The 14,820-nt window shown below is 44.8% G+C and overlaps 1 protein-coding gene across 1 annotated transcript; it reads left to right on the top strand.

Moving 5' to 3' along the window:
• The first annotated feature begins 997 nt into the window (after positions 1–997).
• On the top strand, positions 998–12,903 carry DNAJC8 (DnaJ heat shock protein family (Hsp40) member C8). The gene is made up of 8 exons (XM_014949187.1): positions 998–1,139; positions 2,543–2,599; positions 4,318–4,384; positions 5,330–5,424; positions 6,280–6,351; positions 7,449–7,540; positions 8,514–8,589; positions 12,127–12,903. The coding sequence occupies exons 2-8, from the start codon at positions 2,552–2,554 to the stop codon at positions 12,247–12,249; spliced, it is 573 nt and encodes a 190-aa protein (XP_014804673.1). The 5' UTR covers positions 998–1,139; positions 2,543–2,551; the 3' UTR covers positions 12,250–12,903.
• The last annotated feature ends 1,917 nt before the right edge of the window (positions 12,904–14,820 follow it).

Here is a 14,820-nt window from a genome sequence, read left to right as displayed (position 1 = left end):
CGCGCAGCCGGGCCAGGGCCCGCCCGCCCGGAGGGGACCCCGCGGGCCCCGAGCCTGGCCGCGGCGGGCCTAGGGCTGCCCCGGGAGTGAGAGAGGGAGGGAGAGGGAGGGAGAACTGGGCCGGCGGGCGAGCGAAGCCGATGGCGGTGCTGGGCAGGGAGCGAGCGAACGGCCGGGCCGGGCGAGCGGCAGTTGCCGGCGGTTCCTGCTCGGGCCGGACGGAGGACGCGGTCCCCGGGCTCTCGCTGCCGCCGGGTCTCCCGCCCTCCGAAAAGCCCCTCTGGTTTGTGGGGGATGAGAGCCGGGCGTTCAGCTCCCGCTGGCGGGAGCCACGCACCCCGGCGTCCCCGGACATCGCTCCGCGCTCTGCTCCGCCGCTCGGCCTTTTTGTGCGCAAACTGGCGGGGGGGCGGGGGGGACCCCTTCCCTCAGCCCGTGCGGTCCCCGTTATCCTGTGCGTGGCTCGGGGCTGCTCACCTGGGCCTGCCCGCAGAAGGGTGCTGCCAGTTTGGTGGCTGCTTATTTCTTTAAATAAAGGTGGACGTTGAATGGCAATGTATGGTTTGGTTTGGCTTGATACCGTAAAAAAAACCAAAAAGTAAACTGAACTAAATAACCCGTGGTCAGAATGAAATGGACTTGTGTAGTTGCACCAGTGTGACTTCATGTGTTTAATGGGCTGTCCCGCCAGCTGCGGGTTAAAGGCAATGGTGCAGAAGGTTTCCAAGGAGTCATGGTGCTGCAACAGGAGCAATGTGAAGGGAAAAGCCACAGCTGTTGAGCAAGCTATGGCAGAGATGTCTGGAGGTGCTTCCTAGGGTTTTTTATAGTTATAACATTAAAAATAGTGTCATCCTGTGGAAAAGGCTAAAAAATGTGCTGTGCTAGTGCTTGAGTAAAATAACTACAGGCCTGGGATGAGCAAGAGGCATCATGAATTGTAGCACAGAACAATGATGACCGGTGTAGTAATCACACGGGAAATCAGGTAAGCACGTTGTGATGGTCAGTTAATGTAGGTCTCTCTTGTTCTTCAGGTAAAGCAAATTGAAAAACGAGACTCTGTTTTAACATCAAAAAACCAAATTGACAGGCTGACCCGACCTGGATCTTCCTATTTCAACTTGAACCCTTTTGAGGTTAGTTTGAACATTTTATGCTCCCTTCTGAATTGTTATGCTAACCTCTTAATTTACTGGGTGTTTATTTCAGTGAAAAGACCGAACACAAAGAAAGAAAAAAAATCTCTAGATACAGGTTACTGTGCAGAAGGTTTACAGAATACAGAAGGATGGTGTATGTGTGCTTTCTGCCTTTTTCACTGTTTTATGGCAGGTGCAAACTATTCATTTGACACGTTTTCCTCATGCAACAGCACCGAAACATTTGGCAGATTAATGCCAAATCTGAACGAGAGTGTAACAGCTACAGGTAGATGCTTGTCAGGTTCTGTTCTGAGCACTCTTGACTTGGCATTTCTACTTGTGTCTTATTTTGGATGTTTATGCCACTGAACTTGCGTAGTGCGTAGCACGAGAGGAGGACTCTCACTGTTCACAGTATCTTTAAGGAATCACTCGAAAACAGGTAGTTCCTGTGCACATTACATAGTTTGATTTCAGTTGCAGTCAGTTATAATGTCTAAACAAGTGTGAAAGCCTGAGGATGACAGTAAATAAAACAATCTGGTGTTCATCTGGAGCTGGCTTTCCCCTTGTGTGTTCCTTCGTTATATCATCTTCATCTGCCTTTTTAAGCCTTGGGTGCTTTTTGTAGTCCCAGTTTAGGGCTGGTCAACCACATCAGTTGGTAGATTCACCTTGACAATGTTCATTTCTGTGTAGATCTTAGTACTTGAGTTGGAGAGTAAATTAAGCAAGGCATTTAGAAGTAGACTATAGTTTTCCTGTGAGAGTTTTATTTACAATTTTTAGTGTCAGACCAGTGTGCATCTGCATTGAGTGGGCTCACTTGTTGCTTAGGACTTCTGTTCAGTAAATTAATTCATAGAAGAGCTCCTAAACTCTGCCATATCCCTAAAGATCAGTAGACAAGTGGACTTGTTCATGGAAACCAAAGAGTAAAACTCTCCTGTCTTCTTTCAAAAGGATAAAATTAATAAATTCTTGCGAAGTTTCCTGCCTGAAGTTCTTAGTTATGAATGATCTGATAGTGTCCCAAAGCCACCATATGCTTCCATTTCTACCAAACTAAGCATTGGTACAGGGCTGGTTGAAGGTTTATACCAATTGTGGCTGTTTAGGGATGGCAGCTGTCTACATGAGCCTTGAGTGTGGAAAGGACACTGGCATAGTCAGAGGAATCTAGCGTTGCTGAAAGTAGAATGTCCCAAACGCGGTGTCTCTGAAAATGTTTCTGTTTTACTAGATGAAAATTCATGTCCTGAAGCAGGTCCCCAATGGGGGGAGCTTTCTGGTGTTGTGTCTGTATGCCTGTGAACCACGTGTTGAGAGCTTGCTGCCACGATCCTGAAATGTGGGGAGTGTCATCAAACTTGCTCTGCTCTCATGGTCTCTTCTAGGTACTGCAGATGGATCCTGAAGCCACAGATGAAGAGATAAAGAAAAGATTCCGGCAGGTATTTGGTTTTTGCACTTAAAGCCTCTGGAAGGAAACTAGAAGCTCTGTAGAGATTGTGCAGCTATGCTTGGGAACAAGAAAAATGGTGGTAAAGCTGTATCTGGGTAGAGGAGTAGCCATTTTGGGAAGAAATGCATAGACCAATCTTTGTATGAACAAGAAGAGAGCTGCAGAAGTGTCCTCGGTCCATGCATGGAATGCTGCTTTGCCTGTGAAGTGTGTTGACGGGGCTATTGCAAACTCATGCCCGTGCATAATCAGCTTACTGAGCATTACTTCAAAGAGGTCAAAATTTGTCAGAAATTAGGAACTAAGAAAAGGTATTTTTCTCAAATATATGTATTTTCTGTGATGTTTCTTTAAGAATTTCAGCAGTCATTTTTGGTGACTGGGTTATGGGGACAGCAGCAGCCCTGCTCACTGACCCGTCTGCATTGCCCATGCGACACAGGAAGCATTACCCCAGGCTTACTCTGCTGACAAATCTGCAGGAGAAGGTTGAGTTTTAATCATTGTGTGCAGCAAAGAAACACAGCATTTGGAGGGCTATAGCCTCCCACCGGAATTAGTGGTATAAATGTCAAGAACTGTCTTTAGAGAGGAAGCTGTGCTGGCTGAGAGGAACACGCCGGCCAAGCTGGTGATGGGATATGTATGTAGGAAGTGGGAGGGTAACCTTTTAGTCTGTTGCTGACTTCTCAGGTTTGCAAAAGTGGGTCTGTCATAGCTTTAGGCTGGTAGAATACTACAGGGAAGGGTTCTGAAGTCAATGTGATGAAATGGAAAAAAGCACATGGAATTGTGTGTTGAAAAAATCAAACACCTAAATACAGAACGTGGAACAGCCAACAGAAGGAAAAAGACATTGGTTCTAGCAAATCCCAGAGTGAATTGGCAGTATGCTGCTGTTTAGGACTAGGGGCAAACCTTTTTCCTGTGAACTAGAAAGTGCCATCAGCAAAGTTCAGGAAGTAATTACTTTGCATCCTTTGGCACTGATGCAATTTTAATTGCTGCACTGTGACCAGTTTTGAATGTTATACTAGGAAAGATGCAGGTAAACTAGAGAGTCCATACAGCAACAGCAAAAAAAAGAGGCCTGAAAAAAAATGCCATGTGGGGAAAATTTGAAAGAACTTTCTCTGGAAAAGAAAGCTGGAAAACATGTGCTTTCAGCCCATTTAAGGTTGCCCAATAGCCCATTAGTGATCAATATAGTGTCTCTGCTGGATAGAGGGTACAGGAAGGAGTTTTCTTAACTTTCAGTAAAGGAGCCTAAGGAAAAACTTACCCACTCTTTTAAATAGTTTGATATTTGAACAGCCCTAGGGATACTGGAGAACTTCTTGGGAGGCATAGTTGAGTAAAAGGTAAACTTTCGTAGAGGATGATCTTTGTCTGTTTGTTTCTTCGTTTGTTTCTTCTTAAGACCAAGGATACAAAACTTGGGTTGGTATCAGCCCCAGGCACTGCAGCTGAAGGGTGTTTATGTTGCTCTGCACATCCCAGGCTGCAGCTTTTTTTCAGTCTGTTTCTTACAGGGATTGTATTTGATTTAAAAGCTTTTACCGATGCATGCTTCTACACATTATCATCTGGTTTGTCAATATACAGTGTGATTCCTTCTTTCTAAGACTATTTTCCTCCCTTCGAAAAAATCTGAAATATTTTTCATGTTTTACAATGGTCTTGATAGCAAGATCCTTTCTCTTGCAGTTGTCAATATTGGTGCATCCAGACAAAAATCAAGATGATGCAGATAGAGCCCAGAAGGCGTTTGAAGGTAATGCTCTCACCCTTTTTCTGGGCTGGTGTAGTTGGGCTGCTATTTTTCTGTAGCTTGTTTAAATGCTTATTAGGGCTGGAGGCCCCACTGATAAATAAGAATTACTGTAGAGATGTTTACCATGAGGAAGGAGAGGTGTGGGATGGCATTCCGGCAGAGGATTCGCTAGGTGGCAGTACTTGCATTGTCAGTTTGCAGCGTGGAGTGGACGAAGAGGCAGACTGAGGTCGGAGGTGCAACCACAATTGTTTATTACAAGCAACACTCAACTCACACAGTCTTTCAGATCACTCAGTCCTTTTCCACTAAGTCCATCAGTGTTATCATCTTGCCCAATCAACATCTTCTTGCAAAGCCCAACCACCAGACATAATGTGCAAATTCTTCTCTAATCAGTAGAGTTGTCAGGCACTGTTTACGAGCTGTCTTTTGTTAGCATTTCTGCTTATTCTGCTCCTTGTGCTGGTCTTTGCTCTTCCACAATCTGTTCAGCGTCCTGTTAACCAACAGCAACAGGTGACAAACGCTTCCATGGTGTTTCGAGATTGTTCCAGAAAAACTACTTAATCTACGCATTAGATTTTATTCAAAGACCATACACCTAAAACCATCACATTGCTTCTGTCGTATGCTTTGCATTACGGTGAGGCATTATGCACCTTAAACTCATGCCCTATAACTGAATCACTTGGTAGGACTGATGTTTTCACCCTGCTAACTCCAAAAGGTGTCTGACAGTCTCTGCCATCACTGTACCGCAAATCTCATTTGACTAATCATTATATCACTTACCTACATGTGTTAAAACCAACAAAAACCCAAAAACCAAACAAACCAACTGCCCTCAAATTCTAGAAAGCAAAGTATGGTGAACAAGTAGCAATCTTGCGATGCCTTGTGAATGTGACTACTGGTGCTATTAATGTTGATGTTTTTTGTTAGCTGTAGATAAAGCGTACAAGTTGCTGCTAGATCAGGAGCAAAAGAAGAGGGCCTTGGATGTGATACAGGCAGGAAAAGAATATGTGGAACACACTGTAAGTATTCCATAAGACAGACCTGTGGATGAGTGGTAAACAGTTGTTTGTAATTTGCTTTTTGATACACCCGCTGCATGTTTAGGTTGTTAAAAGGTGAGCTGAGCAAACCTCCTAATGAAGCTGTGCAGGTGAACAGATGTGCTTTGCCAAGACTGCTGTTGAGCTCAGTGAAAGATAATTCAGTGAAATTCAGTACTTGAAATAATTAGGTCAGACCACATGATCTGACCTAAATATTTTTTTTCAAGTCTGTGAATGAATGATGCAGTTCAGATGTGTGTAGGTGGAAGAAAATAGGTGGTGACAGCAGGAGACTGGGAAGTTTGGGGGAAAATGACCTATAAGATAAGTAAAGGAGATTGGATTGCATTAGCCAAGAAGTTAGTTGAGTGATGTGGGTAGACTAAAACACAACAAGCTTGAGAAAGCAGATGATATGGGAGAACTCAGATACTCTAAACGAAGGAACACTTTACGTTCTGCTTGTTGTTGTTAGTCTTTTGAATATTACAAAACAAAATAAACTTCCTGCTGGTTTGGATGGTGTATATTGGATATTAATATATCTTAAAACCAAACATAAAAGGCCCAATAAAGGGATTGTGTTGAATGAATAGTGTCTAACATAGTATTTTTAATTACTACAGTTCATGTAATAGTGATCTTGTATGTGTTTATCTGGACCTAGGACCAGGAGATTTTGGTCTAAAATAAAACATCATTCCAAGCCAAGAACTTGCTGTCGTCAAAAGTTCTTCCCACACAGCGGAGTAGGAATGCAGAACTGCTTGGATACAATTACATAAGCCAAATAAAACTCTTCAGGCTCTTATTTTTGTTCTTAATCTTTAGGTAAAAGAAAAAAAGAAACAGTTGAAGAAGGATGGAAAACCACCCACTGTGGAAGAGGATGATCCTGAAGTTGTAAGTCATACCATGTATCGTCCAGAGAAACTGGGGAAAACAAAATGTGTTTTGAGGAATTAAGAGTCAGAACCAGTACAAAAGTATTTATTAGACTTGTTAGAGTGGTGTAAATCCTTGCACTTAGAGAAGAACAAATTCTGATAAGCCACTGTACAGTACCATGTGTTGGGTAATACCTGTGAATATATGATGAGATCATACAGATCAAAGTACCCAATTGTTTTCTTGGAGCCAGTCTTCATGTTTAGCACAACGTGTAGTCTCTTTTGAACTGAATTTCTTGTATCATGGAAGCTGGAACTGTGGCATTCTTGGTGCCAACAGACGTTTGCACAGAATCCACTGCAGCACATCTAAAATGTACTCTTAGTGGTGTTTTGTAGTAAGAGCTGTTTCGACTGTTTCTTCCATATAGCACTTGAGGACAGATATGCTGTTCTGCAACAAACCACTTCTATTAAAAAAGGCATGACATAACTTACTTCTTCTTACCTGGTTTCTAGTCAGCAAAAGTCAAGTGATATTAGAGTCTTTAACAGAATGATAGATGATTATCAAACTCTGACATCATTAGTCTTACTGTCGTCACCTTTTTTTTTTTTCCCTACAACATGACTTTTTCCTCTTGATATCACTGCAGTAACACCATAACTATCTTATTTTCCATTGATTTTCAGAAGTCTCTTGCTGTTCTTTAATAATGAAGTTTGTTTTAAGTATACTGATATTTCCTACTGGAAAGCCAATGCTAGGCTTTTAAAACACATCAAGAAGATCTGCTGGAACATTACTATCTAAACAGTGACCATTTTGCCTTTTTTGTCAAATGTAACATTGCAAGACTTAACAGAAGAATAAATACAAATGAAAATGAAACTAATACGAGGCCAATAAGTAGTTGTTTCCTCGTCAGGTCCAGAATGTAATCAGCAGTGCTGCTTTCTTATGCTGCTGCTACTGACCACTGTTGAGGCAGGATAGAGAGTTATTTGGGCATACATATGGTTCACACTCTTCTTATGCTTCTTACATAAAACAGACTCCTCAAACTGTATTCATGGGCACTATTGTAAGACTGGACTTGTGTTTTACAGTTCAAACAAGCTGTATACAAACAGACGATGAAGCTCTTTGCTGAACTGGAAATTAAGAGGAAAGAAAGAGAAGCAAAAGAAATGCATGAAAGGTATGAGCAGCATGATGCTTGTGCAGTTCACACTCTTCTTTCCCCCTCATGCTTCCTTGGAGAAGAAGAGGAATCATAGGGTTTTAGAAAAGTCTAAGTTGGAATGGACCTTTGGAGATCATCTGATCCAACCTCCTGCTGAAAGCAGGGCCTTGGATTATATTAATAAGTGTCCTGTCGAGCTGACTTCCATTGATGTAGATTCCACCACTTCTTTGGGCAGCCTGTGGGTTGTACAGCTCTGTGCTTGAGAAATGCAAACAGGAAACTTGCCCTCCTGGATTTAAGGCATTGATATATTTGGTATGCTTATATAATCTTATGTGTATACATGGAGGCCAGCCAAAACAGTGAAATGACGACACATTTCTGCATGTTGTTAGCATGCAATGAATTGATTTTGAAATTTAATTAAGTTCCAGAAGTACTCTGTGGCACGTCTGATCCTGAACTATTTCAGGTGTTTTGATGACATGTTGCCTGAGCGCTCACTGAAGATGCACTTTGTAGAGCGGGGTTTCTGTACTGGTTGGTGAAGGCAGTCTGCAAAATGTTTACAGGGCATTACTTTTGATTACAGATGAAAGCTAGGGTGAAAAAAAAAGTCATTCTTACCTTGCATACTCAAGTGGGCATTAACTTCTCAAAAAACTCTTAACAGTTTTAGAGACTTGCCACTAGAGTTACAAAGGAGTCCGACTTGTTTTGCCGAGTAAGAGAAGCCAACTCACTAATTAAGTATGTGCATGCTGTCGGTGGTGCCAAGCCATCTTCTCTGCTCGCTGCTCTTCCAGATTTGAAATGAAATTCTGTTTGCTGTGCAATCTTAGGTGTGCATATTTATCTCTTCTGATAAGCACTTCAATCTTCCAAGAAATCAGAAGAGCTTTATGAGAGGTTCTGAAAGTATTACTGTGTTTTTTTTAAAGTTGATGCTTGTGGGTTCATAATTTCTTTGTGGCTTCTCTTCCAGGAAGCGACAGAGGGAAGAGGAAATTGAAGCACAAGAGAAAGCTAAACGAGAGCGAGAATGGCAGAAGAACTTTGAGGTAATCAGCAGCTTAATGTACAGGATGGCCCTCAGCAGTTCTTGGCCGTGCTGTGAGGAATGCCCCTAGAGAGAAGAGAGACTTCTTGTCTGAGTTGCTGTAAAATAATTTAAGTAGATGCTTTGTAAAAGATCCTGCATAAGCCTGGGTTTTGTCCCTGTCAGGGGAGATGGGGCGTTGGTGTCGCTTTCCAGAAACAGGTCTGGTAAATGTGTAGTATTTTTCAGCTCTGTTAGCAGTTCATTCTTGTCCTTAGCCAGAATATTTGAATTGCTGCTTTGCCCGGGTCGCTGGTGACCAGTAAAACTTAATCTGGCCGCTGTTAAACCCCCAGCGCAGACTGTTATTGGTACTTTTCAGCCTGGTTGCTAACACAGATGGAGTCTGTATCTCCTGTGAATGTCAGAGACCTGAATGAGGGGCACTTCCCTTCGACCCATCCATCCTGTATTCTGGGTTTAGGTGTATCAAAAGTAGTTTGTGGTTGTTGTGCTGCTGTTCTAGGGGTCAAACATATAGCCTGCCAAAATACTTGATCAGGCCTGTAACTCTTCCCTCATTACACACCAGAGGTGAAGTCTTGTGATATATGGGGGGTGGGGTGGGCAGGAAAGACGTCAGAAATGGTGTATAGGACCTCATGAAAAGATGAGCTAGGTTCTTCATTTAATCCAAAGCTGGATCCCAGTCTATGTTCAAGAGGACCTTAAAAAAGAGGGGTTCTGGGAGAGAAGTGTATGAGCTGGACTGGCATCCTGTGGAAAGTGGACAACTAAGATGTTTCTGGAGACTCAGCTGGGAAGAGTTTGTGTTCATGTGCTATACAACATGGATATAAAAGCAGCATATTCTGGAAAACTTGTGTAATGCTGCTGTGTTGAGTGCACTACGGGTTTGGTCAGGTAATACCAGAGAGATAAATGAGTATGTCACTGGCCTTGCTGCTGGCAGAAGTTCTGTGTTCTCCCTCCAGAATGGCCACAGAAGTGGGGTGTCACTGCTGTAGGGATGCAGTGAAGCAGCTGAGGATGTGAAGGATAGCAGCTGAGGAAATGTGAGCAAGTATTGCAAGCAAATAATGATGGACCAAACGGGGGAGCTGCAGAACTATTGATATTGCAGCTCTGAGTACCTGCCTGTACTTAACCATTCCTAGACAGCTGAACCCTCTTGCAGGTTTCTTCTCCAGCCCTGCTGGTGGCCATTTAATCCATGTAAAAAGACAGTATCAAAGCTAGGTGTTAATGTCTGAAACGGGTCACTGCAATACATGAGAATAAGAAGCTTATTTCTGCAGGAGCATGTGTGTTGCTGCTTCTAGTGATACTTAAACATAAGGGAAAAAAACCCTGAGTTGATATTCTGCAATTGTGGTTCTGTCTCAGTTTCAAAAAAAAAAAAATAAAAACAAACCCCAAACAAACCCACCACAAAAATCCCAACTTTTAAAGATGCTTGTATTGTACCTCTGTGTTGCTCTTCTGGGCTTTCCTGCTCCCGGTGATTCCAGTCCTTGTCTGCATACCACATCCTAGTTCTGATCCTGTCTTTGTACTCTAAAACCTGGAGGTTTTGTCCCTCATGTATGTTCTGCAGTATTTCTGAATCCTAGTAGGAGTATCTGTGTCATCCAAGGGTTGCCTGCTGTTTCTAGACGCTATTTATAGGCTGCTTTCAGAGATCAGTTATATCTTGATGTATTTTAGAAGGGGCAGGTTGGAACATCTACTTTCTCCCACCCTGTTCACAAAATTCACTTTCTTAATAATTTCAAGAATAGCTTCCACCAACAAACTGTAAGAAACAAGAAGGTTAGAACAGAAGTTGCCATACAGCCTTATCCCTAGAAAAAGTGTTATCACAGAATGGTTGAGGTTGGGAGGGGACATCTGAGGTCCATCTGGTCCAACCCCCCTGATCCAGCAGGGCCACCTAGAGCCGAATGCCCAGGATCATGTCCAGATGGTTTTTGAATATCCTCAGCAATAGAGACTCCACAGCCTCTCTGGGCAACCTGTCCTAGAGCTTGACCACCATCACAGTAAAAAAATGTTTCTTGCATTCAGACGAAGTTTCACATGTTCCAGTTTGTGCCCATTGCCTCTGGTCCTGCCACTGGGCACCAATGAGAAGAGCCTGGCTTTGCTTCCTCCCTTCAGATATTTATATACATTGAAGAGATTCCCCCTGAGCCTTGTCTTCTCCAGGCTGAACAGTCCCAACTCTCTCGGCCTTTCCTCACAGGCGAGATGCTCCATCACCCTTGTGGCCCTTTGTTCCAGTCTGTCGATGTCTCTCTTGTACTGGGGAGCCCAGCACTGGACACAGCACTCCGGGGGTGGCCTCACCAGTGCTGAGCAGAGAGGAAAGATCCCCTCCCTCGACCTGCTGGCCATACTTTGCCTAATGCAGCCCAGGACACCATTTGCCTTCTTTGCAGCAAGGGCACGCTGCTGGCTCATGTTCAACCTGGTGTCCACCAGGACCCCAGGTTCTTTTCTCCCAAGCTACTTTCCGGCTGGGTGGCCCCCAGCATGTGCTGGTGCTGGGGGTTCTTCCTTCCCCGGGGCAGGACTTTGCCCTTCTCCTTGTTGAACTGTGTGAGGTTCCTGTCAGCCTGTTCCTCCAGCCTGCTGAGGTCCCTCTGGCTGAGCACAACCCTCTGACCTATCGCCCCCTCCTCCCAGTTTTGTGTCATCTGCAGACTTGCTGAGGATGTACTCTGCCCCCACAGCTAGTGCTTGGCCTCCCCCCCCGCCTGCCATGGGGAGGGAGGGGAGCAGAGCAGACAGGGGTTGTATCCAGAGCCTGTGAGCAGCACCAGGACCACAGGCACAGTGACGGTTGGATGGGCCTGGAGCATATGGATCCCACACTGAAATGAATCATCCCTGGACTTGTTTTGTCCTACTGTGAAACCTTCAGCCTGGAGAGATCATAGGTTGACTTTGTGGGGAGGTTTTTTTTCATTGTTGGGTTGTTTTCTTTTTTTCGTAGGAGGGATTTCTGCTGCTCTTCAGATAGGCCAGGGAGAGGAGACAAGAGTGCACTTAGAGGTCTTTACTCATTGTCTCTGTGATGAAGCTTGGGGCAAAAAGCATGAGAGAAGACAACTGTATGTTTCCCTTCTACTTCTTGCCTCCAAGCTGCAGCACAAGGAGAGCTGTCTCCAGGATGTGAGACGGTGTAAGGAAATGGCACATTCTGAGCTGACAGATTAAGAACATCCATTGGAGATGAGGTTTCTTGTTTCCTTTGCACATCAGGGATTCAGTAGACTCTAGTCAGGACTGCACAACCCAAGCTGGTTGCTTCTGAAACAAGAAACCAGCATAGTGTTTACAGTGGTAAGTTCACTTGTACTTCTGCTGTGTTGTGTCTGTTGCTCTGACTTTACCATGTCTGTGTGTCCTGGCTGCCAGGGTGCTACGTGCTGGATAAGGGGGAAATGGCTATTGATCTCTTGAAGCTGGTATGTGCTGCCTGCTGTCTGGCTCTTGCACTTTTAACTCTCCATTTCCTCTCCGTTGTTCCCAGGAAAGTCGGGATGGTCGAGTGGACAGCTGGAGAAATTTCCAAGCAAATACAAAGGGGAAGAAAGAAAAGAAAAACAGGACCTTCCTGAGACCTCCCAAAGTAAAAATGGAGCAGCGGGAATGATCCTGGCAGCACTGCCGAAGTGCAGCTCCTCAGTCTCCTCCCTGCTTTTAAGGACTCATTGGCACCTAGAGTAAGAATTGCTTTTTAGTAGACTGTTTGTTTCCAGTACAATTAATTATTGGTCAAAGTATTTTTTGTACTCTGTCCATTTGAACTAGGGCCATAGTATGAACTTGGCCAGGAACCCGCTACATGTAGAGCACTTGGCTTAGGAGGGTCCCCGCCATTATTGCTGTCCCGTCTGTCCGCTGCCCTGTAATTCGGTGTTTTGTACTTCACAGAGATTGTGCTGTTTCCACCACTTTCATTTCTAGTTTGAGAGCTGATGAAAATATTGAAAATGCATCCGTGCCTTTCCAGCACCATCTTTCTCAGAAAGTTCAGCTTTGGAAAGGTCTGAATTGACTCTGGGAATCTGCTTCCAGCGCTGTGCAGCACAGCTGACCTGCAGTTACAGCCCTGCAGATCCTCACTGCGCTTGGAAGGATCCTTCCCCCAAGATCTGATTCCAAAATAAAATCCCAGCTCTCAGGCTTGTAATTCTCTTGATCTCAGACCAGCTCGTTGCTCCCTGTAAAGGAAAAATAACTTCTCTTGATTAATAGTTGTTGCAATGGTCTGTATGTAAAATAAATTTTTACCCAAGTTACTGTTTTTGGTTTTTTGTTGTTTTTTTTTCTTGGAATTAGTCAAAAATACAATTGCAAGGGTATGAATTGAGTGCTGGCCACTGAAATGTTGTCGCTCTTCAGGGTGAACACTTTCCCTGGTAAGGGTCTGCCTTGAATTTTGAAGTCACAGTCCCGCAGGGTGGCAGGAGGGCGGGGAGAGGGTGTCTCTTCCCTGGGTGGGTGCCCATTGCCAGTCTGTGGAGAACACGGAGCTTGTTGCTGCGCCTTTGGGGAGTGTGGATGGGTTGGGAGGACATGGGCACCTGTGTGGAGTGTAACTCCTCAGAGCTATGGGATGAGCTCAGTTTTGATTTTTAAAACCCTACTTTGTGTGTGTATTTAAGTTTTTAGGAGATTCTCAACTGTTTAAAGGTGTTAAAAATGGAGTATACCACAGATTTACATGTGCCTGACACACTCCTCTGGAGACCTTTCTGCAAACTCTTCCCATCTGTCCTGACGACCATCCCCATACCATGTGAATTACGGAATTGTCGGAGTTGGAAGGGACCTCTAGAGATCATCCAGTCCAACTCCCTGCCAAAGCAGGGCTGCCCAGAGCACATCACTCAGGAGCATCCAGGTGGGGCTTGAAGATCTCCAGAGAAAGGGACTCCACACCCTCCCTGGGCAGCCTCTTCCAGGGCTCTGTCACCCTCACTGGAAAGAAGTTCTTCCTCATATTTGAATGGAACTTCCCCTGCTCCAGCTTGTGCCCGTTGCCCCTTGTCCTGTCACTGGGAACCACTGAAAAGAGTCCGGCTCCATCCTCCTTCAACCCACCCTTTAGATCCTTGGAAGCATTAATAAGGTCTCCCCTCAGCCTTCTCCAGGCTAAAGAGCCCCAGCTCTCTCAGCCTTTCCACGTCAGGGAGACGCTCCAATCCCTCAATCCTCTTTGTTTCCCTACGCTGGACTCTCTCCAGCAGTTCCCTGTCTCTCTGGAACTGAGGAGCCCAGAACTGGACGCAGGATTCCAGTTGTGGCCTCCCCAGTGCAGAGCAGAGGGGGAGAATGACCTCCCTCCACCTACTGGCCACACTCTTCCCTATGCAGCCCAGGATCCCACTGGCCCTCTTGGCAACAAGGGCCTGTTGCTGGCTCATACCTGGGTTCTGTGGGTAGTTACCTCCATGAAGATACTGCTTTTCTTTCTCCTCACTGCCATTACCCACTCCTTTCGCTTGGACTTGCTGTTGAGCGCAATCCTTTGTGCTGCTCTTTGTGTCTCAGGCATTGACGAGGTCTCTCTTAAGAAGGGCTGGTTCTGCTGTCCCTGAAGAGATGCCTCCATCTTCTGGTGTCTCAACTCTTTAAGTTCTGAGTAATTGCCTTCTGTTTCTGCCCACTAGGAAGGAGTGACATGATCAAGTTATGTTACAAAACAGATTTCTGTAGTGAAAGCTGCTCCCAAGGAAGGTAGTGCTTTCTGACAGGGTTTGGAACCGAGATGAATCTGCTGGAAGGTGGGTGGTGCTCTTCACTCACCGCCTTTTCTTGTTTTCCTCTCACGCACTGGTCTGTGTGGCCAGGTGTGAAGTGAAACATCCTTCCCTAATAAAACTAAGGTATTTTGGTGTTTAACTAACTCTTAGAACAGTAGAATACAGTTCCTATTTTCTGTGTAAATGTGGGAATACAGTTTCTTTACCTTATTTGTCCTGCTAGGTATAACCTGTTAGATAGATAGCTTGAGGTGAACCTCAAGGAGCAAAACAGCTTAAAAAATAACATGTTGGTGATGTCTGGGTGGCACACGAGAGCTGAACAATAACTAGCAGGCGGGCTGACGGGTCTGGGAGGTGTTGAACTGTGGAGCACTGCTCTGTTCAGGCACTGAAATGCCTTTTTGATGGTGGAGCCTGATCCTCCATTAACTGGGAGCATGCTGGTAGGACAC

This window comes from Calidris pugnax, unplaced genomic scaffold (genome assembly GCF_001431845.1).
Source record: "Calidris pugnax isolate Ruff unplaced genomic scaffold, ASM143184v1 scaffold174, whole genome shotgun sequence".
Lineage (NCBI taxonomy): Eukaryota > Metazoa > Chordata > Aves > Charadriiformes > Scolopacidae > Calidris > Calidris pugnax.
Note: the sequence above shows the minus strand (reverse complement) of the source record. Positions and strands in the feature narration are given on the sequence as shown.

What these genes read in the sequence shown, in the direction of transcription:
- DNAJC8 (XM_014949187.1), top strand. Translation starts at nt 2,552, where the DNA reads ATGGATCCTGAAGCCACAGATGAAGAGATAAAGAAAAGATTCCGGCAG. An exon ending in GCAAAAGAAATGCATGAAAG is followed by an intron (nt 7,541 to 8,513) that starts GTATGAGCAGCA and finishes CTTCTCTTCCAG; the next exon opens with GAAGCGACAGAGGGAAGAGG. An exon ending in AATGGCAGAAGAACTTTGAG is followed by an intron (nt 8,590 to 12,126) that starts GTAATCAGCAGC and finishes CGTTGTTCCCAG; the next exon opens with GAAAGTCGGGATGGTCGAGT.